The sequence below is a fragment of the Heliangelus exortis genome, chromosome 28 (assembly GCF_036169615.1).
Source record: "Heliangelus exortis chromosome 28, bHelExo1.hap1, whole genome shotgun sequence".
Lineage (NCBI taxonomy): Eukaryota > Metazoa > Chordata > Aves > Apodiformes > Trochilidae > Heliangelus > Heliangelus exortis.
The window spans coordinates 630,503-657,134 of NC_092449.1; the positions used below are offsets into that span (position 1 = coordinate 630,503).

Below are 26,632 nucleotides of genomic sequence, written 5' to 3' on the forward strand. Positions count from 1 at the left end.
GCCTGCCTGCTTTCCTCACCCCGCTCGTCCCGTCTAAGCGAAGCTGTCGGTCCCTCCGGGGGGGCTGCGGGGGAAAGGGGCGGGGGGAGGCTGCCTGGGGCCCACGCTCCCCCCCGCCCCCCACCCCGCACTTACCGCTCTCCGTCTCCGGGCTGCCGGCACTGCCCGGCTCCTCTCCCAGCGCTGCCCGGGAGGCTGCGGAGGAGCAGAGGGACAGGAATTAAATCGGGAGAGGGAGCTCAGGAAGAAAGAGGAGGCGAGGGAAGGGATCAATAGCATCCAGCTGGCGAATGGACACCGGGCCTCTCCGACCCGGCCCATCGTCGGAGCCTCTGGGCGCTCCGAGGGGCTTTCCCCGGGCTGGGGTGGCCGCGAAGGCAATGACCCCCCCCCGCACCACCGGCCCCGCACGGCTAAGGCCCGGTTCGGACCCCCAGGGCCCGGCCTGGGGAGCTCCCGCCCCGCGTGGCTCGGTGCCTCTCGCCTAATGATATTGGATCGATCGGTGAAGAGCCCGGGGGGGGTGGGGAGCAGGGAGGTGGGAGCTGGGGAGGGCGCGGGGCTACCACATTACTCAATTTATGTCGCACTAATTACTAAGAAGTCTCTCTCTTTTTTGTTGTTTGCTCGGTGCAAAGCTCGGCGGAGGGCAGAGTCCAGCGGGCCCGGCGGGGTTGGGGCCGTGGGGGGCGGACACACAGCGAGCCCGGCCCGGGGACGCTGTGCGGGACGGCGGCCGCACTGGGCAGCTGCAGGGATCGATCTATCGAAGGGCGGTCGATGGGCCGGTCGATCAGCTATTGCCATTATTATACTCAATGAAATCCCCCCCGCCGCTGCTGCTTCACCCCTGGTTTGTTTCCCATCTCTCCTCGCTGCGGACCTCGACACCTCCCGTCAGCATCCCCCTGCCCGGGGCCGGGCTCTCTCTGCCTATCCCTGCTGGGCTTCGGGACCCCCGGCACATCCCTGTCCGGTTCCGGTCCCTCTGTCCGGTTCCTTGTCCCACTACCTACCTGGGAGCCTTCCTCCCCGCCGCCCACCCGGGTACCGAGGACCTCACATACCCTCTGCCTCCCGAAGGGACTTGGCTCCCTCCTGTTTCGGACCCTTCCTGCAGGGAAGCAGCGGGGTGGGGAAGAGAAGGGGAGGGCTGGAAGTGGGGGACAGCCCCGGGGAGACCAGATTCCTCCCATATCCTGCTCCGGCTTCGCCACTGGATGGGCCGCGGTGTAAGGGGGTTTACAGAGGCAGAATAAGCACTGAGGAGGGGGTCACCTGCTCCCCTCCGTTCATCCTCTGCTCCATTATCTGCCCTGCGCCGGCGTCCCGGGAGCTTGTGGGGTTTTATTGCATTGAACTGGGCATCTCAAGAACTTCCCAGGGGTGCGATCGGATGGATGGGTTGTGCTGGATAGGATGAATGATTTGGAATGGATGGGATGGCTTAAAATTCACTGAATTAGGACGGGATTTTGGCCGGTGACACCCTGAGCACCGGCCCGCGTCTCCTAGCCTCCAGCCAGGAGAGCAGGGACCTGCTGTCCCGCTGCTGTCGCACCGCATCGCAGCTCCCAGGCCCGCCCGGAGGAGCCCCGGAGCCCGGCGGTGAGCGAGCAGTCGGACGGGGATGTCGGGGTCCTACTGGAAAACAACGGGTTTTTATTTTTTGTTTTTTTCCCAGTATTAAAAAAAAAAAAAAAGCTTCAGAAACCGGTGCATTCCAGCCTGGAGTACTGGGCAGGGCCGGAGCTGTCCCTCGGTGTAGGGGCCGGGGGGCTGGGAACGTGCCAGAGAGAGAGACCGAGATCCGGCCCCCCCAGGGGATGAACTGAGATAGTGTCTCTTCATCCAGTCTTGCTCCTTTCCCTTTCTCTTTCCCTTTCCCTTTCCCTTTTCCCTTTATCCTTTTCCCTTTCGATTTTTCCTTTCCATTTCCACTTTCCCTTTCCATATTTCACTTCCATTTATCTTTCCCTTTCCATTTTCCTTTTCTACTTTCCCTTTCCCATTTTCCCTTTCCCTCTCTCCTCTCTCCCGCTGCCCAGGGCCCTGCAGCACAGAGCCATATGCCAACCCACGCGTGTCCCTCTTGCCCCCCCCCCCCCCCCCCCCGCCAGGGCAACACTCCCACCTCTCGGTAGCAGCCCGGGAAGGGAACGCAGTGCCGACCGCGGAGCGAGGGAAAGGGGGCGACACGCGTGGATACACACGCACACACACACACACACAGATATTTGGGGTAGAGGAGAGCAGCCAGGCCCCTGGGAGAACCGGAGGGGGGAAACCCGGGGAGGGGTGCGGGGGGGTCAGGGGGGAAGGTATAGGAGCAGGAGAGGTGGAGGCAGCCAGATGTTTGCGGGGGTGGAGGGGAGGGGAGACAGCCAGATGTGCGGCGCCGCAGGTGGGCACAGTCGTGCGGTGCCGCCAGATGCTGGGTGGGGGGTGTAGGGCGGTCACCTCGGTGCGGGGGGTGTAACCCAGTTGCGGTGAGGATATCGGTACGAGGGTGACACCCCAGTGCAAGGATCTCCCTTGTGCGGGGGGGGGGTGATCCCGGTGTGGAGGGGTGTCACCCGCTCGGGGCTGGGGGTGCGGTGCCTCCGCGCTGTGTGCGGGGCCGTGCTCTGCTCCCCACCCCCGCTGCCCCGCACCGGGAGATGCGGGGGAGGGGGGGTGGCTCGGTTGCGGGGGGGTGGGGGGCGGGGCAGTGCTGACGTCACGCCGCGGCCCAGAGCGAGGCTGCCGGGAGCCGGCGGCCGAGGCGCCGCAGCCGCCCCGAGCGCACGCACCGCGCCCCGCTCCGCTCCGCACCCCGCTCCGCACCCCGCTCCGCGCCCCGCGCAGCCCCCGCGCTGCAGCGCACCGAGGCGGGCTGGGGCGGGCGGGCGCGGCTCATCATGCTGGCCTGAGACCGCGGGGTGCGGGAGATCGATCCCCCGAGCGCGGAGTCTGAATTAATCCGGGCAGGCGGCGCGGGGAGGGGGTGGGGGGGCGGTGGAGGAGGAGGAGGAGGAGGAGGAGGCGGCGGCGGGGGGGGGTGGGGGAGGAAGGCAGCGAGCGAGCGGGCGAGGCAGCGGCAGAGCCCGGCGGCCACCATGGAGCTGGCGATGGAGAACCTGGGCAGCCTGCACGGAGTCCCGCACTCGCAACCCGCCGAGCTGCTGAGCCCGGCGCACGGGCGGCAAGGCTCACACCGCAACCTGGTCCCGCACGGGCGGCCCGCCATGGTCTCGGGCATGGCCTCCATCCTGGAGGGGGGAGATTACCGCGCCGAGCACAGCCTGGCCGCCCCGCTGCACCCCGCCATGAGCATGTCCTGCGAGTCCCCCTCCGGCATGAGCCTGAGCAGCACCTACACGACGCTGACCCCTCTGCAGCACCTGCCGCCCATCTCCACCGTCTCGGAGAAGTTCCACCACCCTCACCACCACCACCATCACCACCACCCGCACCAGCGCCTGGCCGGCAACGTGAGCGGCAGCTTCACCCTCATGCGCGACGAGCGGAGCTTGGCCTCCATGGGCAACCTCTACAGCCACTACCCCAAGGACATGCCGGCCATGGGGCAGCCCCTCTCGCCCCTGCCCAACGGGCTGGGGAGCCTGCACAACGCCCAGCAGCCGCTGGCCCCCTACGCTCCCGGGGGCCACTTGCCCAACGAGAAGATGCTCTCGCCCAACGGCTTCGACTCTCACGCCGCGATGTTGTCCCGGGGAGAGGAGCACCTGGCGCGGGGGCTGGCGGCCCCCAGCTCAGCCATGATGCCGCCGCTCAACGGGATGCACCCGCACGGGCACCCGCACGCCCAACCCGGTGGTTCCCTCCTGGGCGAACGGGAGCGTCAGGCCTCGGCCACCGGCTCCCAGCCCGGCGGCTCCGGGCAGGTTGAGGAGATCAACACCAAGGAGGTGGCTCAGAGGATCACAGCCGAGCTGAAGCGTTACAGCATCCCGCAAGCCATCTTCGCTCAGAGGATCTTGTGCCGCTCCCAGGGGACCCTCTCGGACCTGCTGCGGAACCCCAAGCCCTGGAGTAAGCTCAAATCGGGCCGGGAGACTTTCCGGAGGATGTGGAAATGGTTGCAGGAGCCGGAATTTCAGAGGATGTCGGCGCTCAGGCTGGCAGGTAGGGCAGGGAACAGGCTGCTGCCACGGCCGCCTGCCCCGCACCTCCGGGCGAGTGGGTCGGGGAGGCTGCGAACACGCGTGGGGACCCTCGGGGTTGGAGTGGGGAGACACCGTGGGTTTGGGGATGGGCCAAGTGTTACCCCGCCGGTCTGAAGCCTTTAGAAAAAAGGGAAAGAAACCATCCGTAAGGCGAATCTCCATCCCTCTCGGGCCTGCTCCTGCCAGTGGGAAACGAGGGATCCCGGGCGGGGGAACCGGGAGCTGCCCTGCCGTCCCTTCGGCAGCCTCGGCGGTGATTTACAGCTGGGTCCCGCGGGCAGTCCCTGGAACCGCTCCCGGAGCTCCTTCCCTGTCAGTTTGGCACCGCCGCTCAGTACCGGATCCGCGCTCTGGTTCCTGCCGGGGTCGGGCTGGAGGACCGGGGATCGGGCGGGCAGCGCCGGGGCTCTTCTCCCTCCGGGTTGCAAGCTGCACTCGGGGAGGACGAACGCCCCTCGCCCCGTTGCTCCGATTCCCGGCCTGGGTGTGGGCCGGCTGCTCTTCCGCGGATGCGGAGAGGGGCCAAGGCCGTTTCCCGCGGCTGTGCCCGGCGGGGCTTGTTGGGCCTCAGGCCGGCTCTGAGCCGAAGGTTTGCAGGAGAAACGCTTTTTTTCTCCGCGGCCGCGCTGTGGCTGCGGAGGGTTGGCAGGGGTCACGGTCCTCCGCCCTACGCGGAGCCACCACGGAGGGAAAGTCCGAGGGCTGGCAAAGGGGTCAGCGCCCAGAGGGGATGTGCCCGGCCCGACCCCCCCATCCATCTCCCCGGCACCCGAGGCGGCTCTGGCCCTTCCTTCCCCTCCGTCTCCTCCGTGGCTCCGTGGCGCCGTGGCTCGAGCGGGAATGGCCGCCGGGCAAAAAGCCCACGCGTGTATTAATTTTTAAAAGAAGAAATCCGTGCTCCCGGTGGGTTTGGTCAGAGTCAGGCCCGCCGAGCGCTCGGCAAGGCGAGGAGCCCGTCATTATTTATGGGGGAAAGCAGCGTTCATATGTATTTAGTGTAATTCAGTTGCTCTTTAATTAGGGCAGGGTAGTGGCATCTTTTAGTTCCAGTCGATGCCCTATTGAAAAGCAGTTAATAGAATGCAAATTGTTCCTTGCTTTACAAGGTTCTGGTAAATAAAGATTTAAACACTGCCGCGATCGGCCGTTTAATGCCCCCGTTGTTCGGGCTAATTGAGCAGCGGGTGGCTGGTTTTTGACTCGCCAAAATTTGAAATAATAATCATATAGGTGATGATAAAAATGCCGCCTCGGGTAGGAGAGGCTCGGGGAGGTTCCTGCCCGCCGGCCCGGCTCGGGCTCCGTCCCCGGTGCAATCGCGTCGCTCCTCCCGCCGCGTCGAAGAAGGTTTATTCTCTCCAAATAGGTTTTTATTTCCCAGCTCCGAGTTTTCCTCGGTCCCAGGGGCACCTTGGCGACATTTATTACGGAAATTAAACCCTCAGACTTCTCGGGGACAGGTTTTAATTATTTACTTTTTGCGAAGACAGGAAAAAAACAAACCAAAACCAACCCATTGCATCAACCAACCCGCCATGAATTCGCCTGCGTTGGACCCGGCTCCTCACACAGAACCGGGCCGCGGCCGCTCCACGCTGCACCGAGCGGTCCGTGGTGGGGGGATCGGCAGGGACCGAGTTTCTCGGGGCGTAGACAGGGTCCATCCCGGCCTCTCCCGGCCCAGCCGCTTTGTTCCCAGCTCCCGGCCCCGTTGTCTCCCCTCTGGCACCCGTTTTCGTTTCGCTTCCCCCCCCCCATTTCGCCCACCCGGGTCCGGACGTGGGGCAAGTTGCATCCCCTCGGCCTCATCCCCGACCAGTCTGTCTCGAAAAGGGAATTTTGTGGGAAGGGGTTTCGCTTAGAGGGGTCTTGCCCGGCCTCCTCCATCGATGCAGCCGAATCTGCCCCAACCCAACTCACCCCGGCACCGCCGGTGAAGCCGATTCGTCCTTTCAGGTCATCCCGGGGAGGGGGGGGGTTGAGGGGCCCGGAGGGCTGCGACCCCACCCCCCAAGTAAGAAGGGGACCCCTTCCCTGCCTGGGCAGCGATCGGCTTTTTCGCTTTCAGTTCAAGCAGAAAAAACGAGGGTTAGACGGGGAGCACGGCCGGGGCGAGGGCTGGTCCTGGTCTTGGTCCTGGTCCCGCCCGGCTGCAGGAGCCCATCGGATGGATTAGTCCGAGTCAGTAAATCGCTGATCAATAAACACGCTGGGCCCCTATAAATGGCAATTGCCGCTTTTCTCCTCTTTCCACTCCGCTGCCCCCCTCGCCGCCCCCTCCGCAGATGAACCATTAATTATTCAGCCGGGACCGGGGCAGCGCCATAGCCGGGGGGTTTCACCACCCCCCCCTCCGGCTCCACCACCCCGGTGGGGCTCCGCAAAATAGGGGGTGGGGGTCCCACGGGGAAACATCTGGGCAGCAGCTGGCGGTGCCCGTCCCCTCGGGCCATCCATCTCTGCGACCCGTTGTCACGGCCTCAGCTCCCCCCGCCCTCGATGCAGCTCCACAAACTTCGTGACCCTCTCCACGAGGTCTGTGAGGGCCCGTGGGTGCGGGGAGATCCCGCGTGGCACCGTTTGGGGGTCCCTGCACAGCGGGGCGGACCCCCCAACCCCACCAGCCGGGTGTGCAGGAGGTGAAAAAGGCATCGGCTCCATTCGATCCTGAGGAAAGCGGGGGGACTACTGCGCTCCCTACCCACGCGTGTCTACGGAGGGTGGTGGGTGCCTCCCACCACGCATTCCTGGGTGCCCTCCTCTCCTGCCAGAGCCCCCGCCGCTGGAAACCCCCTCCTCGCCACGGATTTATTCCCACCCTCAGGCCTAGGAAATTCCCTCGCGATTATTTCTCGTGTGGACGGCACCGTCGTTGTGTCCCTTCCGTAACACAGCGGGTCCCCCCTCCCCGCCTTCCTCGGGCCTGAATCTGAACGAGCATTTGAGTGACCCAAACTCCCGATTTTTTTCCCCGAGACGTGTGTGACGTGGGGCTCTGCGCAAAAGTCACCCGCTCGCGTCAAGGGTTTGGGCCGCGAGTGGCCCGTGAGTCCGTCCCAGAGGAAGGCGCTCCTGGGTGGGTTCCGGCCCCTGGGACCCTCTGCTCCTGCCCCAAATCCGGGGACCAGGAGAGACCGTGGGCTCAGCCCCCCGAGCGCCTTCATTTCCTTCTTACACAGTTTCTTTTCCCTTTCCCTCTACCAGCTTTAATTTTCTTTTCTTCCTTTGGCCTTTTCGCAGCTCGTTTTTCGTTCCTTTTTTTTTTTCCGACTTTCTTTCCTTTTTTTTTTTTTTTTTTTTTTTTTTTTTTTTTTTATTGTTCCTTTTTCTTTCTAATTTTCTTTTCAGATTATTTGGTGTATTTTATTTCCGGTTTCGTTTCCATTTTTCGTTTTCGTTTTTTCTTTCTGTTTTTTCTTTCTGTTTTTTCTTTCTGTTTTTCCTTTCCTTTCCTTTCCGTTTTCCCTTTCCTTTCCTTTCCTTTCCTTCCTTTTCCTTTTCCTTTTCCTTTCTTTCCTTCTTTGCCTTCTTTCTCTCTCTCACTTTGTTCATTTTCTTTCTCTAGCTTTTCTTCTTTTTTCTTTTTCTTTTTCTTTTTCCTGTTCCTGTTCCTGTTCCTTTATCTTTTCCTTTTTTTTCTTTTTTCTTTTTCTTTTTCTTTTTTTTCCTTTTCTTTTCCTTTTCCTTTTCCTTTTCCTTTTCCTTTTCCTTTTCCTTTTCCTTTTCCTTTTCCTTTTTCTTTTTCTTTTCCTTTTCCTTTTTCTTTTCCTTTTTCTTTTTCCTTTACTCCCCGGACAAAATCTCTGCCTCAGCGTGAACCGTTATTCCAAAAAATCCCCAAAAGCACCTCACAACCACGAGCTCGATCGTGGGACTGGGCCAAGGCAAATGCCCCAGAGCTTATCCAGCGCCAATAATTAATGCTGCTAATTAATACTGCGAACTAAGACTGAATTACCAGAATCAGGGACAATATCGTGCTGCGTAAAAATTCGGAAAACATGTTTTTTTTTTCTTTTTTCTTTCCTTTTCCTTCATTTCTCTTCTCTTCTCTTCTCTTCTCTTCTCTTCTCTTCTCTTCTCTTCTCTTCTCTTCTCTTCTCTTCTCTTCTCTTCTCTTCTCTTCTCTTTTCTCTTCTTTTTCTTTTTTCTTTTTTTCTTTTTCCCTAGTTTTCTCAATCGACTTTGGCCTCCGGGGTTGCCCCGGCCGCGGTTCCAGCGCGGGAGAGCGTCGGAAAACCGCGAAACGGTTTTGTTCCTTTCGATTCTCGCGTGTCCGCGGAGCGATGGGAAAAACGCTCCTCGGCCGCGGGGCAGGTTTGCAGGTCGGAGAGAGAATTTTTCGAGAATTTTTCTAGTTCGTCTCCGTAAAATGAGGGGAAATGGGAGTGTGGGGCAGCAGGCGCCCAGCGCCTCACCCTCGACACGGGAGGGATGCCCGGGGAAATACAAAGAAAGAAAGAAAGAAGGAAAAACTAGATGGTTTTTGTTTGCGGTTTTTTTTTGTTTGGTTGGTTTTGGTTTTGTTTGTCTGTTTGGTTTTTTTAGTATTTTTTTTCTTAAAGTCTTATTTTTATTTTATTGTATAAATATTTCTTTCTAGCACGTTAAGAACAGAAAACTTCCCCCGGAGCCGCCCGCCTGGAGCAGACACCGCCGGCTCCGCGTTGGCGGCCCCTCCGCTCCGCTCCGCCCCGCACCCCGCTCCGCTCTGCATCCCGCACCTCCCCGCACCCTCCTCAGCACATTCCCCAACCTCCTCCTCCTCCCTCTCCGCACATCTCCGCACAGCCCCGCACCGCGCCCCGCTCCGCACCGCGCCCTTATCAGCGCGGCGGGGCCGCCTCGCTCCGCCCGCGGCTGTTTTTCTGTTTGCTCCTAATCTGCGCGTCAGAAGGGGCCAATAAACCTCCCGTCGGTTAAATATTAAATAGGTTCCGTCCCTCCCGTTTCCTCCCGCCCCTTTCCCCCTCCCCAAGAAGAAACAACCTCGCGCCCTGCGGGGCAGCAGCTCCGGTATCACCCACCCGTGTCCGCGGGGTCCCCACGGCTCCGTTCATCGCCCGTCCGGCAGGGGCACACCCATCCCAACCCCCTTTTCCTGCCACATTTTTGGGTGTATATTTTGGGTGGGGTTTTGTTGCTTTGGGGGTTTTTTTTGGTTGGGTTTTTGTTTTTTTGGTTTTTTTTTTCCGGGTTTGGTTTTTTTTTTTTTTTTTTTTTTTGGGTTTGGTTTGGTTTGGTTGAGGTTTTTTTTCCGGGCATCTGATGCGGGGGGTGCGTGTGTGATATTTTATTTCCCCCACCCCCTCTCGTCCTGTCAATCGTCGCTGAAACCATAAGGGAGAGATAACAGAGAAGAGAAAACTCTCGGAGTGACCTTTGAATCAATTTGAAAAACCTCATTTAACTGATAAGTCTTGAAAGGCCCAGAACTAATTTGAAAATACATCTATTAAAATCTCATTGCCGCTGCCTGGGAGCTGCTGGGAAGGGTGTGTGAGGCGGCTGCCAGGGGTCGGGGGAGCCGGGAGAGCAGGTTTAAGCCCTGGTCAACAAAGAGATTTGCTAGAACTGCCTCTTAAAACGATGGGGTTTAAACCAGAAGAGAAAATAAGAATATTAAAAGAAAACCCAGGTTTCTTCCCCAGCTGGTAGGGGTAAAAAAAAAAAAACAAAAAAACAAAAAAAAAAAACAAAAAAAAACGCAGGGGGGGAAGAAATTTACAGCAATTTTCCTGCCATAACCAGGAGCAGAGCCTGGGATGGCAGACGGATTATTGGATTTTTATTTATTTATTTATTTATTTTTCCTCTTCAGAAAACAAATCCAATATTTTTCTCATTCTGCTCAGATGCGGTTGGGAGGCTGGAGGAGCCTCCACCTCGGGGGGAGCCATGGCTACAGGGGAGGTCGAGGCTCTGCCACGGTGCTGGGGAGCAAATGGCAGAACCCGGGGACAAATTCCCCACCTAGAGGGATGGTGAATTCAGGAGAGGACAAGAGGCAGGGCCCAGGAGCCTTTTTTCCTCCCTGGGAACATCCCACCCCACTCTAGGGGCAGAGGAACCAGAAATTCCCTCTGGAATCCTCCCGGGCACTTGGGCTTCTCATGTGAAGCCTTCATGGGGCTGGTGGCAGGGTGGTGATGGCCAATTTGGCAACAGCAAGATAAAAATAAGAGGAAAATGGAAAATACGAGCTCACGAGAGCCTGACTGGGAAGAGCTGGGGCTTGGCAGCCTTGGGGGGGATTTGGGGGATTTGCTCCAGAGCTGGGGGTGCAGTTTGGGATTCCCACTGCCTCTCTGGACGTGGCAGAAGCTGGACCCATCCCCTCTCCCTCCTGGGGGTGAAGTTTCCCCCCTTGCTGCCTGATTCCTTGAATCCAGGAATCCTGCCTGATTTTCCTGGAAGGGCTTGAGCAGAGGGAGCTCAGCACCCTGATTCTGGATGGAGGTGTGGGGCAGGTTTGACTTGCCCTCACCCCACACCCCACTCACCCACACAGCTCTGCCCCAGCTCCCTCTGTGCAGCTGAGAGACACAAATCCCAGGGCTCAGCATCAACCTAAAAAGGGAAAATTGAGCCAAAAAATGTTCTCCTCCATCAAATCCATTCCTAGCCCAAAGCGTGGTGGTGCCGTGAAGTGCCACAGGGATGTGCCGGGGTGGTGAGGGCCTGGTGAGCAGCTGGCAGGAGGTTTTGGCAGCTGAGTGCATTTATTACTGGCTCCATCGCAGGACCTTGGCCATGGAGCAGCAAGAATTTGCTGAATAAATGGAAATTCAAATATCTCGTTAGTACCCTGAATGATACAGAGCATCTCCAGCAAAATTCAAGCCAAGGTGTGGTTGGGAAGGCAAAGTCGGTGATGGATTTTAAAAATTCTGTGATTCTGTGATTTTTAAAAAAAAACAAAAAACGTTTGGGGTTGGTAAAAGACAGCAAAACCAAAAAAGCAAACTGGGTTGTCACCTGCTGGAAGGAAGGGCCAGGATATATAAAAGATATAGATCTAATGTTAAAATTGAGACATATCTGCATGAACATGAGCAGGATTTCAAGAATGACATTAGTAACTCCTCATATATATATGTATAAACATAAATTCCTTTAGGCATTTGCACCATTGCTCTCGGTTTCTGCAGTGCAAGGTCAGGAGGTGCAGAAATTATTTCAGAAGGGTTCAGGGGGGGTTGAGGTGTGTCACAGCTGGTGAAGTTGAGGCACAGAGGGGACGATGCTTTGCTGGAGCAAAAGTGGGGCCAGAAATGACCCAGGGTGAGCAGAGATGAACCCACATAGACACCCAGAGCCCCCCCAGGGGTGGGATGGGGGCAGAGGTACTGGAATGCTATGGGCAGGGCTGCAGCCAGGATGTTTGGATTCCCTGCCCCAGTCCTGCTGTGACATCCAGCTTTTTGTCCCCTTGTTAGGGGTCGGGGACATTCCCTTCCTTTGGCCTCCAGGCTCTGCACCCAGGACCTTGTCACTCCCACTCCTGGTTCCTTCCATGCGGGGGGACTCGGTGTCACTGTCAGCTGAGTTTGGGGTCGAGGGGAAATTTGCTGCCTGGGCAAATCATCTGCTCCTGATGCCACCAGCACTGCCCAGCAGGGGACAATGTCTCCCTTTGGGTGACCTGGACCCCTCGTCCTGTCTCAGTTCTGAATCTCTGTGCTTCTTCCTCTTCCTTCTTCTGCTCCCAAACCCAAATCACTGAGCAGGAGAAATGGAATGGGGGGCTCAGCTCTCAGCCTTGCTGGGGACAAGTAACCAGAACCCCCCCATGTGGGAACCTCCCGAGGGGGGAGCAGGGCTGGGACCCATCAGCATCTCCTTGCTTGCAGAGCAGCGACGAAAGTCCCAAGGAAAGGGAAAGGAAAAGGAAATGTCAGGAATTGCAGGGTTTGCTGCTGCTGCTGCTGGCGTGGTTACCTGAGCTGAGGGCTTGGCAGGAGAGGAGGCAGCAAGAGGAATGGGGGCTGCAGGAGAACAGGGGTCTCCTGCCCTTGGCATGAACCCAAAACATTGGGGTCTGGGGGGGGTTGGGGTGTGCTGGGAGGGCTCAGTCTGTGGCAGGGCACAGCTGGCAACCTGTGGCATTGGGTTTGTCTGTCAGGGACCTAAAAAACCCCAAAGTGGACCCGAATCAGGAGAAACACCTCATGCCAGAGTGGTCTTCAAAAGGCTGTGAAAGTGACCATCCCCCAAGCAGCCTGGGAAAGCTGAGAGCCACATCAAGGCTGGCTCTGGCCACCAGGTCAGGTCCCAAAGCCTCCTGTCCCCTCCCTGTGCCATCACGGGGCTGAGGGACCCCGAGCTGCGACTCATCGAGCATCCCCCAAACCCCTCCGTGCCTCAGTTTCCCCACGTGTGGGGAAGAAAGGGCTCCTCCAGCAGGTGTGAAGACACCAGTGACAGGTTATTATAAAAGCCGAGGAAGGGCATAAAAAGCCCAACCTGGAGGCAGGAAACTGAGCTCCAGGGAGCCCTTTGTAGGAGCCAGGCTGCCCCCAGCTGATAATGAGCAGGTAACGAGCTCTCCAGTCAGGATAAAACGGGAACTGCACTGGAAGGTGCTGACGGGCGATGGTATCAGGGGCTGACAGGGAGCTCAGCAGCTCTGGGGAGATCCAGGCTGCTCCTGCTACAGAGCATCCGAGACCCCCAACCCATCCCTGCCTGGGCTGCCTGCGAGCAGCATCCCTTCCGTCACATTTTCTCCAGAGATTTGCCCCTACTCTTTATTCTTTCCCATCTTCCGAGGGTTCCTTGTTCCCCTTGGACCTGGCAGCCTCCCCTGGATAAATGAAAGGTGGGGGTAGGAGATGTTTTGCTCGGTGGCTGGACCAGCATCTGGTCCAGTTTGGCTTGAATGAGATGCTGGAAGTAATGGTATCAATGCCAGGGGAGGGGCTGTGCTTCCAAACCTCCTCTGGGATGCAGGGTGGGATCCCTTCCCCATCTTCCTCCCAGTTTGCAGAGGATGAGGATGAGGATGAGGACTGGGGAGGGGGACAGACAATGGTGGCACCCAGAGGGACAAAAGGCTTTAACAAGAGGCTTCTGGCCATGGATTTGTGGATCAATTCCCACCCTTAGTTCTCTTTTAGGGGCCAAACTTCAGGATTTTGATGGCATTTTTCACACAGAAGGCAGGGGTCTGATATTCCCAGGGGATCTCCTTCCAGACTCCTTCCCAAAGCCACTCTGCCTGCACACACAGCACCAGGACCACTCTTGATTTAATTTGCTTTTTTCCGTGGGTTTGTGGTGCTGTGGGTGTTCACACGTGTCTGCAGCTGGGCTCAGGTCGGGTGGGTCAGAAATGGGCTGAAAGGAAGGGAGGCAAAGAGTGTGAAGTGAAGCATGGTCTGCCCACCAAGAGAAAAAGAAATTCTAAAAAAATAAGTCACCCAAGCCAGGGCGTTTATTTAAAATCGTGTTGGTTTCAAACCAACTTGCTTTTCCTGGAGAAAATTTGAATTTTCCTCCCCCCAACTAAACCACCTTTCTCCTTCCCTAGTCCACGGCCATTCCTCTGCCTTGACCACCAACAAGAAACCCCCAAATTATTAATTTGTTGTGACTTTTGGTACCACAATGAGGCAGTTGTCCTGCTGGGGGGAGGATCAGGCCCCCTCCCTGCTGCTGCTTCATCCATGGATCCAGAGCTGGGATCTTCTCCGGGGGGGAAGGGACCTTTGGGGAAGGGGACATTTGGGGTGGCCTGGGGGGATCCGATGTTTCCCTTGACCTCCTGCGTGGCAGCTTGTCCAGTGCTGTGTTCCCGGAGGGATTTTGCTCCCTCGGGGTGAATGTTTCATTCTCTGGTGCCTCCCGAGGCTCTGATGCTCCCGATGGTGAGAGGAGGCAGGGTCAGGGACACTGTCACTGTCACTGTCACCCCCTCCAGAGACCCCCCCTTGGCACCATCCCACTGGGAACCACTCGCTCCTCTCCATCCCTGCTGGATTTCTTCTCTTCTCTTCTTCTTTTTTTTTTTTCTTTTTTTTTTTTTTTTTGTGGTTTTATTTCCTTTTCTGCTTAATTTTTTTCCTTTTTCTTTCTCTTTTTTATTTTTTCCCTCTTCTTCTTGTTTTTCTTCCTCTTTCACTTTTTATTTTTCCTTTTTTATACTCCCTTTTTTTTAATGTTTTCTCTTTTTATTTTTCTTTTTTCCCTTTTTCTTCTCTTTTCCTTTTCTGTCTTTTCCTTCTCTGTCTTTTCCTTTTCCTTGTCCTTCTTCCTTTTTCGTTTACTTTATTTTTTCTTTTTCTCTTTTCTTTCTCTTCACTTTCTCTCCTTCCCCTTCTCTTTCTACTTCTCTTCCTCTTCTCCTTGCCCCTGCCTCTTTCCTTTCTTGTTTTTCCCCTTATTTTCTTCTCCCTCCCCCAGTTTGTCTCCTCCTTTTTCTCTCTGCCCATTTTACTCCAACACCCCCTTGCCCAGCCCCCAGTGACACCTTCCCAACATAAACCACCCCCCAAAGCTCCCCCCCCAGGCACTCTGAGACTTTTCCCTCTCCGTCTTCCAGCAAGAAGACCCAGGGATGGACAACTCCCACCCAGGGACCAACCCAGCTCCAGTGGGATGAAACCCCCCCAAGCCCCCTCCCCTGAGCCCCCCGCTGCTCCCAGAGCCATCAAACTGATGTGCCAGCAATATCCAACGTGCCTCTAAAGCCACTCGTGGGAGTTTCAATAAAATCGAGCGGGCAGGATCAATGGCTGAGCCAGCCCAGCCCCAGCCCCACACACGGGGGGTGGAGAAGAGGCAGGAAAAATACCCAGGGCTGTGAAATGAGGGTGGTGGGAGGGGGATGAGCTGATTATAAATCTATCCCCTACTCACCGTGATTAATTGCTGCTTTGCCAGAAGGAACAGCTCTGCGTGGGGGTCATTTTGAAAGGTAACACTGAGGGGGGGGGGGAAAGTTTCTGTGCCAGGTTCAGGTGGGAGGAAGCAAAAGAGCTTTTTGGGCTGGGAGAGGGACAGGGAGCAGGACCTGGGGGCAGTGGGCAGAGTCTGGACTGGTCATTCCCTGCCCAGGTGGTATCTGGGATTTGGGATGTTCCCTCCAGATGCTCAGGAGATTCCTGGATGCTTGGCAGCCCCCAGGGGATGTTGAGTCCCAGCCAGCTGGGATGGGGAGATCACTGGTGGCCAGGACCACATTGTGGAGCATCTTCTGGCCCAGCTCCCCTTGAAACTGTTATCAGTGAATCCCAGAGTGGTTTTGATGGGAAGGGACCTTAGAGCCCATCCAGTGCCACCCCTGCCATGGGCAGGGACACCTCCCACCAGCCCAGGGTGCTCCAAGCCCCATCCAACCTTCAGCACTGCCAGGGATGGGGCAGCCACAGCTTCTGGGGGCAACCTGGGGCTCAGCACCCTCACCCCAAAGAATTTATTTCTAACATCTAACATAATCTCCTGTCTTCCAGTTTGAAATCATCCCCTTGTCCCATCCCTCCAGGCCCTTGTCTCAAGTCCCTCCCCAGCTTTCCTGGATCCCTTCAGGCACTGGAAGGTGCTCTAAGGTCTCCCCATTGCAGCCTTCTCTTCTCCAGCCTGAACAAATTCCACGGGAGGGGGTGTCTAGGTTTCTGGCTGCTCCTCACCCCAAACCCCCTCCCAAGTTCCACAGCCCCTTCATCCCCTCCATCCCACCCCAGCAGCAAGTGCATCCCGCTGTGCTCCCGGTGCCGGAGGGTCTCAGTGCCTGCCCTGCCCTCCCCCGAGGTGCCTGGCTGGAATTAAAACATCATCCATCGTTCCAGCGGCACCGCGTAATCCCTGGCAGATCAGTGCAATTACTGCGGGAAATACCTTGGGAGCTGAACTAATAACGCCGGGCGGTGTATTAAGAGTCACTGGCTTAGTGCCGGCAGGGGCCGCGCCAGCCCCACGCGTGTCTGGGGACGGCTGAGCCACCCAGGGGGACGGCGGGGAGCTGGGGGGAGGGGTGGGGGACGATGGGGCAGTGATGGGGCAGGATGGAGGAGTTTGTGGGGCAACGGTGGGGCATTGAGACAGCGATTGGGGTGGGTGGGGGGCAGTGATTGGGATGGGGCAGTGTGTGGGGCAGTGACGGGGATGGGGCAGAGATGGGACAGTGTGTGGGGCAGACTTTGGGGCAGTGATGTGTGGGGCAGCCATGGGGATGGGGCAGAGATGGGGCAGAGTTGGGGCAGTGTGTGGGGCAGCGATGGGGCGCTGCCTGAGGCAGCAGTGGGGCAGCAGTGAGGCAGAGAGTGCGCACAGTCTGAGGCACTGACAGGGCAGCCATGGGGCAGCCACGGGGCAGGCGGATGTTACTCCCCCCCGGAGGCGAATGGGTCGCTCCAGCCCGCTGTGTGATGGCGGTGGAATGGACGGGCCCATGGGGGTGCTGGGGGGGATTGTGGTGTCCCCATGGCGGTCTGGGGGGGGCTGTGGTGTCCCCATGGCTTTTGGGGGGGTGGGGGTTGTGCCGCTGTCCGGCCGCGGGGGGGCGACAACGCGCGGGGACGCCCGAGGGTGCCTGAGGGGGGAAACGGCCCGGAGAATCCCATCCCATCCCATCCCATCCCATCCCATCCCATCCCATCCCATCCCATCCCATCCCATCCCATCCCTCGGGCAGGATCTGCGACCCAAAAAGGCTCTGGAATGACTGCTGTGTGTGTGGGGGGGGTGTCTTTACCCGCCTGGTCACTGCGGTTCCGGGACCCGGGTGCCGCCGCCCAGGTGTGTCCGAGGGCCCTTTGGCAACCGGCGGGTGAGGTTGGTTCTGTGTCCCCCTAGGGAGGGTGGGGGGACATTCCCTGAGGGTCACCCCCGGCAGCGGACCCCTCTACAGGCGGACGGGTTTGGGCGAGGCTGAGATGGGGGCTGTGGCACCGCTGAGGATCTGGAAAGATCCCTGAGGGCTCCGGAGTGGGGCGTGGGGCAGGGAAGGGCTCTGAGGGATAACCCCAGAGCAGCCGATGTCCCTGCTCCATCCAGCCCTCCCGCCCCCCTTCAGAGGCTCCTAAACCCTGGAGAAGCAAACCTCAAACCCTCCGGCTCAGAGATTACAGATTTTCTTATTTTTCAAAGAGCAAGAAAGGCAGAAGCCATCCCAGAACTGACTGGACCAAACCCTAAGGGAGCTGCTTCCCATCTCACACCCGAGAAATCCACCTGAGACCTGATTTAATCGGGAAATGCAGAAAACTCTCAGGTTTTTCCCCCACTGCCTTCCCCCTGTTTTCCAGCAAAAGTTCCTTAGTGGATCACCATGCCGGGCTCTCCCTGGACACCATCTCTCCCCCGGGAGCTGCTCAGGAGTATCACACACTTCATTTGTAGCTGAATTTCTTCCTCATCCCTCCTCCCAGAGGAGCAGAGGGAGCTGCTGGGGTTTGGCAGGCAGAGCCCGGCTGGGATGGGGCTGAGGAGCGTCAGGAGCTGCCGGTGCTGGTGCCAAGGGGAGCTCCTCAGTGCTCCTTCCCTGCCTGGAGGAGTGAGGACCGAGGTGTGGGTCACAGGGATGTCACCTCCCGTGGGTTACCAGAGCAGGCTCCTTGTCCCATGTCACCTGCTCCTCCCTCTCATTGTAGAATAAGCTGAACCCCAAACTCCCTTTTCCTCCCCTGGATTCTGCAGACGGGGCTCTTGCACCAAATCATGAGGAAGTGTTACTGATTCCAAGGAAAACTTATTTCAGGAGTTTTCTGCAATTCCTCCCACCCGTCTCCGTGTCCTCCTCCTCCACCAGAAGGTGATGCCTTCCCCTGCTGCCACCATCCCTCGAGGCACTGCCGGCTTCTTCCTGCCGTGCTGCCTGACTCCTGCACTTCATTAGCACCAATTTGCTCTCCTCACACTAAGTGACAATGACTGGGGAGAAGAGTAAGGAGAACGGAGCATCCAGGAGGACTCCCAGGGCACCTCTGCCCAGCCTCACACCAGGCAGCTGCTCTGGTCCTGGGCGGCATGAGGACTGAGCAGCTTGTGACAGCAGTGGTGTCCACGGGGGCAGTAAGAAGCAGGCGACTGTGGTCTGCCAAAAAAAAAAAAAAAAAAAAAAAAAAAAAAGAGAGAGAAAAAGAAAAAGAAAGACTAGAAAGACAGGATTTGGGAAAAATGTGGGAAGTGGCTTTGCCAGGAGGCAGGATGGCAGTCGGAGGTTGAGCTGGGTTCTGCCAGGTGCTGAGGGGCAGGGCACTGCGTCTCCCTTTGTGAAAGGCTCCAGAAGAGCGAGTGAAAAATCAAAGCTCTGCAGGAAGGAAGTGCTTTTTGTAACAATCCGCTCGGTTTAAGTCACCTGAATGTGGTTGTTTCTGTGTCCATGAGAAGGCTCCGATGCTGCTGGCACAGCCCCAGGGCTGTCTCTCAGGGGACCGGGTAGCAGCTCACCTGGAAAGGGTGAGAATAAAACCAGGGCAGACGTGGTGGGATGGAGCCCAAAGGGAAAAAAAAAAAAAAAAAAAAAAAAAAAAGAACAAAAAAGAACAGGAAAAGGCAGGAGAAGGAAAAAACAGGAAGGGCAGGAGAAGCAAACTGAGGCAGCCCATGGGGATCGTCCTCACCTGAGCAAAGGACCGAGGACTTTGTGCTTTCATCTCTAGCCCCGTCCCTCCTCCCGCCAACCTGCGACGCTCTGGGAGCCCCCGGGATGCTGGGCAGGGGGCCTGGGATCGAGGAACATTCCTCTCATCCCAGATCCCTGCATCAGAGCTGCTCGCTCGAACGAGCCACCGAACCCCTCTGCAAGGGAAGGAAAATCCTCCCGGCAAGGCAGAGGCGAGTGCTTTGTCTCATCTCATCTCCTCATTTGCAGCATTCAGAGGAAGATTTAATTTGCAGGGCTCGGGGAAGCGGCTCACCCAGCAGCACGCAGCCTGCATAGCAATGACCCGGGGCTCTCCCCGGACCTCAGGCTCATCCTCTGGCAGCTCCCAGGGATACCGCTGGGAAAACCTGTCCCCTGGCCACGTGGCACCGGGACAGCCACAGGGCCAAAAACTCTGGAGCTGGGTCAGTCCGACCCAGCAGGACCGTGAGGCTGCAGCTCCCAGCAGCATCTCTGGGGTTCTGGGTGCCTCTCTGAACCTGTGGGTTTCTGAACCTGTGGGTTTCTGGAGTGGGGATGTTCTGACTGTGGTGTGGTTCAAAGCTGTCAGATGTTGTGAGACAGTTGCTGTCACCATCCCTGCAGGTTTCAGAGCCTGAAGGTGTTTTTTTTGGTGGTTTTTATTCCGTGCTGCTGCCATCTGAAGGATCTCAGGGCTGCAGTGCTGTGGGGTGGTGTTGGAAGGGATGAGCAATGTGGGGCAGGCTCTGCCCTGGCAGTTGTGTGGTTGACACTGCATCCCCTTTGTCTGCATGTTTGGCAGCTTCCAGGCTCAAATGGGGTTTCAGATGAAAAAAAAAAAAGGCAAAAAGGAAGTTGGGGTTTGGTTTTTGAGCACTGTTTCTTCCTGCATTGTACACTGCTGCCTCCCACCAGCACTGAGCCTCCCCTGCTAGAGATTAATGGAATTTCTGCTGGAGAAGCCTGTTTGTGACAGATCTCTTCAGGCTCTTTTTCTGCAATGTGAAAAGTCAAACCTCTTGAAAGTCCTCAGTTGTTACTCGGAGAAGCTCTGAGCATCCCAGACAGCCCAGCTGTGCACCAAAACATTTCTGGTTTTCAGATTGAGCTTCCAGACTCTGCTCCAACCTTTGGGGAGCAGATACCATGAGGTTAAATTCAGTTGTGGATCAGACACTGCTCTCCAGTGGGAGGCCCTGGGCTCATCCCAGTTTGCTCAGAGCTGCAGCTCCCAAAACTTCCCAGAATATCAGGGAAGGATCCAAACCAGTAAAGCCAGTGCAACCAGGCCCCCCCTTCCACTCTGTGAAAGAGGCTGAAATACCTCTGGCCCTTCAAGAAGAGGTAAAAACTGAGGCAGCCCAGGGGCTAAACCCATCTTGAAGGGGTGGAGATGAGATGACCCAGCTTTTGCTCAGGGCCATTTCCCATCCAGTGCCCACCAGTGCAAGATCCCGTTCCACCTCAGCACTGAAGAAATCTCTCCCTGTGTGGCTGACCACATCCAGGTACCCCCCTGCCCTCTCCATCCCTTCCTCCACCTCCCTTTGAGCCCCTAAATGCTCCCCTTGCACTGCTGTGAGCCGATTCGACAGGGAGGAAAAGAGAAAAAAGCTGGGGGGATGTGGGTTTGGGTTTTGTCTGCCTCCCCCCTCAACCTCTCTTGCAGCCAGCTCGCTGGCTCTGAAAGCCCCTGGCTGGCTTTTGTGATTTCAACAAATCACCAGCACTTAAGCAAAGTGGGCAGAAAATTACAGGTTGTATTGCGAGTGAATGGAGAGGGAGAGCACGCTGGGGCTGAGCAAACAGAGGTTTGGGGGTGTAATAGAGAGCCCAGGGGCGGGGAGGCTGCGGGAGCCCTCGGGTATCAGTTAAACGCTTGGCGGAGTTCGCACTGCGAGGCGTAATCGCAGCTCCCCGACAGCAGCCATTTAATTGTCTCTATTATGTCCCTTTAGAAATGGTTTGGGAGATATTTTGCTTTGAGCTGTCAAGGTTAAGCCAAGGAAACCGCGCTCCCTCTGTCATGAGTCTCCAGGGAGGCAGAAGCCCTCCTGGGGGAGCAGGAGGGATGCTGCTGCTTTCACACCTCTTTCCTCCTGCTTCCCTCTCCCCCGGGAGGTTCCTCCTTGCCTTTGCTCCCCGCAGCCAGGTCGGTTTCCTTCAGGATGAAATCCTGCTGGGATTTGGGGCTGGTGTCTGGAAGGGACTCCCGCTGCCGTTCCCTCCTCATCCCGGCTGCATTCGGTGCCTCCTTCAGCCGGAGGTGACTGAGCCCCGGAGGTCTCTGGTGCTGTGAAATGAGGTGGGGAGAGGGGAGAGGGATCTCCCTCTGGGCCAGCTCAACAGGAGAAGCCCATCCAGCTCTCCCACTGTCGGTCCTGGTCTCCCGTGCCCCTGGAGGAGCCAAGGAATAAATCCCGCGGCTTGGGCATCTGCTGGGGGGCTAAAAAGAATGCAGAGGTGGGGGTGGAAGTGCTCTGAAAAGTGTCACTGTCCCCCCAGACCGTGGCCAGGCCCAGAGACCCTGGAGGAGAGGACTGGAGACCAGGATGAAGCCAAGGATGAGTCTTTTGGAGCTCCATAAAAAGGGATTTGAAAGCACAAAGGAAAATGCTCCCCCTGCACTGCCCTGGGTGGGGGTCAGAGCTGTGCCCCAGGCTGTCTCCCACCCATCCCAGCACCTCTGGGAACATGGGGATGGCCACCACCAGCTTTGGAATGAAGCTCCCGGGGGATGGGGAAGAGGAAAGATCTCTGCTGGGGGGGTTGATGTCCGTGGTAAATAGATCTGCCCAGCGTCACTATCGATTGCTGTTGTGTGGAGCTGTAATTAGATTGAACTGGGGGAGAGGGGTGTTGGGCTGCGTCAGCAGAAAAAGAAATTAATAAATAAACAAACGAGCCCAAGAAATGTGGGATGAGGCTGCGAGAGGCATCCCAGGACCAAAATTATGGGGGGACGGAGGGGTGGGGAGCAGGGTGTCAGCTGGGTGAGTTTTACCAGGAAGAGCCTGATGGGTGGTGGCTGCCCTGGAGCTCCTGAGATAATAATGGGTGGCTGGTTTGTAAGAATTGCTCCTAAAAATTGAATGGCTGTGTCAGGGGGGTTGGATTATGAGGTTGAAAAGGTGAAATGCTGGGGCTGAGGCAGCACCACAGGTGGGGATGGGTGTCAGCAGGCAGGAAAGGAAGAGGACAACCTGGATCCTGGTGGCTTTGCCAGGTGACAGCTGGGTCAGTGCATCCCTGGCCCATCCCATGAGGCTGTGGATGTGTTTATTTACACACACCTGCCCTCAGTTGTATGTTCCTGGTGTATGTGGTGTAAGAGCCAAAGCCATGCTCACAGGGAGCACGTGAGGTGCCACCATAACACGAGGTCCCACTTCTGTCACCAGCACAGGACTGGAGCCAAGCATGCCTGGGGGACACTGGGAGGGCAGGGGGGGTGGTGGTGAGGGATCCGGGGGGACTTTTTCTGGGGGGAATTTGGGAGGGTCTTTTTTTATTTTTTAATTTTTTTTTAAATTCATGTCTGGAAAAAAAAGTCAAATTTTCTATAAAGGCTTTTTTTGTTTGTTCTTTTTGCAAGCATCTGATGGTCATAGGGTAGGTTTCCACTAACCCATTCTCTGCTGGCTGTTTGAGTAAGGTACTCTTGGGACAGGGTCCCCTGGCACCACCAGAGCTCCTGTTGTCCCTTGTCCCTAAGGCTGGTGGTTACCAGACCTGCCTGGAGGGGGGGAGGGGGAGGGGAAGACTCTCCAATAACCACCTTTACCAGGGACAAGATTTTGACCAAGTGTGGTTGGTTGTGCCAAGCTTGGTGCCTCCCACCACCTGATGGGGATGGGGTGAGGACCAAGCCCAGGAATTCGCTGGCTCTGCTTCAGGGAGTTCTAAATGTCCCCAGCTGTGGGTGGAAGGGGTGGATATCATCCTGCTCAAAGTCCAACATGATGCAAAGAAGACTGGTAGTGCAGGGCAGCTGAAGGAAGAGTAGAGGAAGAGCCTCCTTCTTCTCTAGTGAGGAATAGGTGGCTTCAGACACCCTCCTGTTACTCCTAGGGTATGTGGTTTCCTACCCTTTTACTCAGCCTGGCCATGGAGGGAGGGTTGTAGAGGTAGGAAAGCTTGTCCCATGGGCACAAAATGCCACCCAAGATGCCATCCCCTGTCCTGTCACAGTGGCAGCAGGTTCCAGCCTTGGCCTCTGGCCCCTTCAAGGTCGGTGCAGCAGTCAAAGAGGCTTCTGCAGGTGCCTGTGAGCAGCAAGTGGACATCTGCCCCCCAGCAATGTTCTGACAGCAAATGACTCGAGGACCCTGCAGAATCCTTTGAAAGATCCAAACCAAGAATCCCCCGAAGTCTGAAAACTGCTGCTGTTTGGGAACAGAGTGGAGCTTTCCTCAGAAAGTCTTTAGCTCATGGTTTCCTGGCTCTTTTCACAGAACCATCCTGGTTGGAAAGGAGCTCTGGGATCACCAAGTCCAACCTTTGATCCACTCCCCCCGTGGTTCCCAGCCCATGGCACTCAGTGCCACATTCAGTCTCTTCTTAAAAACCTCCAGGGATGGAGAATCCACCCCCTCCCTGGGCAGCCCATTCCAATGTCTGATCACCCTCTCTGGAAAGAATCTTTTCCCAATATCCAACCTAAACCTCCCCTGGCAGAGCTTCAGCCCATGGCCTCTTGTCTGACTGATGGAGCAGAGCCCGACCCCCCCCGGCTCCAACCTCCTTTCAGGGAGTTGTAGAGAGTGATGAGGTCTCCCCTGAGCCTCCTCTTCTCCAGCCTCAACACCCCCAGCTCCCTCAGCCCTTCCTCACAGGACTTGTGCTGGATCCCTTCACAGCCTCCTTGCTCTTCTCTGGACCTGCTCCAGCACCTCAATCTCCTTCCTGAGCTGAGGGGCCCAGAACTGGACACAGGACTCAAGCTGTGGCCTCCCCAGGGCTGAGCACAGGGGCAGAATCCCTTCCCTGGACCTGTCGGCCACACTGGTCCTGATCCAGCTCAGAATGCCCTTCTTGGCCACCTGGGCACACTGCTGGAACTTCCCAGAGGACACTGTGTGTCCCCATCCTTGGAGGCTCAGATCCATGCCGTGGGCATCTCTTGGCATGTCTGGCCAAATCCTGACCCAGCACCCTGAGCAGCTTTGAGGTCATCCCTGCTTTGAGGAGGAGCTGAGCCATCAGGCCCCACCCACCTTTATTATTCTGTAATTTTCCAGAAGAATATCCTAGCAGAGTGCTCCTTTTCTCCCCTCTTTCACCAGCAGTGCTCCATATTCCTGCAGTGAAAATTCACCAAATTAAAATTCACCTTACAAAAGGTGTGTCCTTGCCTCCCTCCCTCTCTTGTACACAGGGTGGTGGCATCAGAGGGTTTTTTCCTGGCTCCTGAGTGACAACCCCTCTGTCCTGACGACCTCTTCAGCCAAATCTGTAGGGAAGGCTTTGAATTCAGTGCTGGCTCAACCTGACACAGGATCTGGGGACCGAATTTCCTGGGGTTTTGGATGTATCAGGTTGTTCTCAAGGCTTTTCACAATGTGCCTGTCCCCATCTCTCCCCTAAATTTCAGGGATGGCAGCTGGACAATGTGGCCAAGTGACTCCAGTCGTTTGGATCCTCAAGTGGGGAGGTGATGAGGAGGCCAGGGAGACCACACCTGAGTGCAGCAAGTGAGGAAGGATGGTGAAGACCCCCAGAATTTAAGGATGGAGCAGGTCTAAATAGTCAGGCTGTGGGAGCAGAGCCAGCCCAGGAGTTTCCTTGGTCTCTGGTCCCAGGGTCAGCTGGAGATGCTCAGACTTGGGCTTTTCTTGGACTTGGGCATCTGAAGATGTGATGGGTTTCACCCAGACTTTTCTCATAATGATGCTGCAAGAGGATTTTGTCCCATCTCAGCAGAGACTCAGGAGGCACAGGGAAGAAGAGGAGGGAGGGAGCCTGGGGTAGCCAGCAGGTTCCCTGGAGGGAAGAGCCTGGGTTTATTTTTTTTTGGGGGGGGGGGGGCTGGGAGAGACACCCAGGCAACCTGCATGTGGACCAGGAGGCTGAGCACCACTTAATGCCCCTCTCCTCTCTTTTGAACATCCAGCTTGCAAACGCAAGGAGCAGGAGCAGCAGAAGGACAGGAGCCTGCAGCCCAAGAAGCAGAGGTTGGTGTTCACAGACCTCCAGCGCCGCACCCTGATCGCCATCTTCAAGGAGAACAAGCGCCCGTCCAAGGAGATGCAGATGACCATCTCCCAGCAGCTGGGCCTGGAGCTCAACACTGTCAGCAACTTCTTCATGAACGCCCGCCGGCGGTGTATGAATCGCTGGCAGGAGGAGCCAGGCACCACCCCTGGGGTCCCCTCTTCTTCTACAAGCACTTTCTCCAAAGCATGATGGCCCCCAGCCCCCCCCGCCCCTCGCCCTCCTCATGACAAAGCCAACCCTGGACTCACATGCAAGTCCCAAGCTGAGGGGGTTGGGTGCTTTTGGGTGCTGCGGGTCCCTCGGACACTCACTCGGGTGTCACCCTCGGGCAGGGGGCTCGTGTCCTGTCCCACTGCCACGTCCTCCCAGCTCGTGGAGTGGGGATGGGGTGGGCACCTGGGTCAGCTCTGCCCCCCTGAGGGCTTGGAGGAAAAGCCTGTGGAGCAAGGGATGAGGTGGGATGGAGGGAGAGGGCAAGATGCTGCTGGGAGGCATCCCTGGGATCACAGAACCTGACCACCAGGGGTGTTGGGGAAAGGGGCACCCTCTGCTCCTGCCCCCTCCCCAGCCTGGGGCTCTGGGGCTCTGCCTCACGGGGAGGGTGGAAGGAGAGGGAGGCACAAGGAGTGGAGTTGTGGGGCTGGGCTCTGGCACAACCCCACCAAACCAAGGCCAAATCCCCCTGGTTCTAAGGGGGACAAACAGGGAAACTGCTCTCCCCCTGTGTCCTGGAAGGTGACCCTGAGCTCCTGACAGGTCTGCTGAACCCCTTGGGGAACCCCTCTGGGCAGGGCTCCCCAGGGCAGCCAGGGCCTTTCCCCCAAAGATTTGGAAAACTCGATCCAGGATGTGGATGGAAAACACGATCCAGGACGTTCCTTTAGCCCCAGCCTCCTCCACAGGCATCTTCCTCCAACCCCTCCCCCCCTGCCCCTGCTTCCCAGACACCCCCAAGAGCACCCACACTCTCAAACCCTCCAGGCACCCCACGAGAGCACCCATCCCATCCCATCCCATCCCATCCCATCCCATCCCATCCCATCCCTGGATCCTTCCTGGAGAAACTCCCCGGCAAAGGAGACGCCGTGGCACCCGAGCATCCCCTGCCCGGAGGGGGAGTGAGGCTGCCCCACCTCTCCTGGCACCCAAGCAGGTCAAAGAAGCACATTTTAGCTACAGAAATCGGGTATTTAAAAAAAAAAAAAAAAAAAAAAAAAGTTGTTTGGAAGGAGACGGGAGGAGAGACTTGGAGAGAAGGATCTGATCTGGTGATTGGCTCCACCATTCACCGCTGGATTTCTGGTTGAGGAATGGACTCAAGACAAAGCAGATTTGTTGGCTTTGTGTCTCACCCCACCCACCCCTCGACCCCTTCCCGTCCCCCTCCTCTTCATCTCTGTTACCAAAGAAATTTTCAAACCAAAAACCCAACTACAAGGAAGAAAAAAGAAAAAAAAAAAAAAAAAATCCCTCCTGGGAACCAACGTCGGTGATCGGTGGGAAAAGAAAAATCCGAGGGGTCTGGTGACAAAATCCAGCCCTGGATGTGAGAAGGAGGAAAACTTCCCGACAAGATCGAAAGGGAAAAAAAAAAAAAAAAGCAACCCAAAGGAAAAAAAAGAAAAAAAAAAAAAAAGGAATAACAACAGAAACCACAACCAAGCAAGCTCAACACAAA

General features: G+C 56.9%; 1 protein-coding gene across 2 annotated transcripts; it reads left to right on the forward strand.

The window, feature by feature from the left end:
- The first annotated feature begins 3,044 nt into the window (after positions 1 to 3,044).
- On the forward strand, positions 3,045 to 25,794 carry ONECUT3 (one cut homeobox 3). Of its 2 annotated transcripts, none has more exons than XM_071727875.1 (2): positions 3,045 to 4,128; positions 24,851 to 25,794. In XM_071727875.1, the coding sequence occupies exons 1-2, from the start codon at positions 3,099 to 3,101 to the stop codon at positions 25,141 to 25,143; spliced, it is 1,323 nt and encodes a 440-aa protein (XP_071583976.1). In that variant the 5' UTR covers positions 3,045 to 3,098; the 3' UTR covers positions 25,144 to 25,794. The 2 variants fall into 2 exon arrangements, with proteins under 2 accessions (XP_071583976.1, XP_071583978.1); XM_071727877.1 differs by lacking the exon at positions 24,851 to 25,794 and adding an exon at positions 22,635 to 23,050.
- Positions 25,795 to 26,632: the final 838 nt, after the last annotated feature.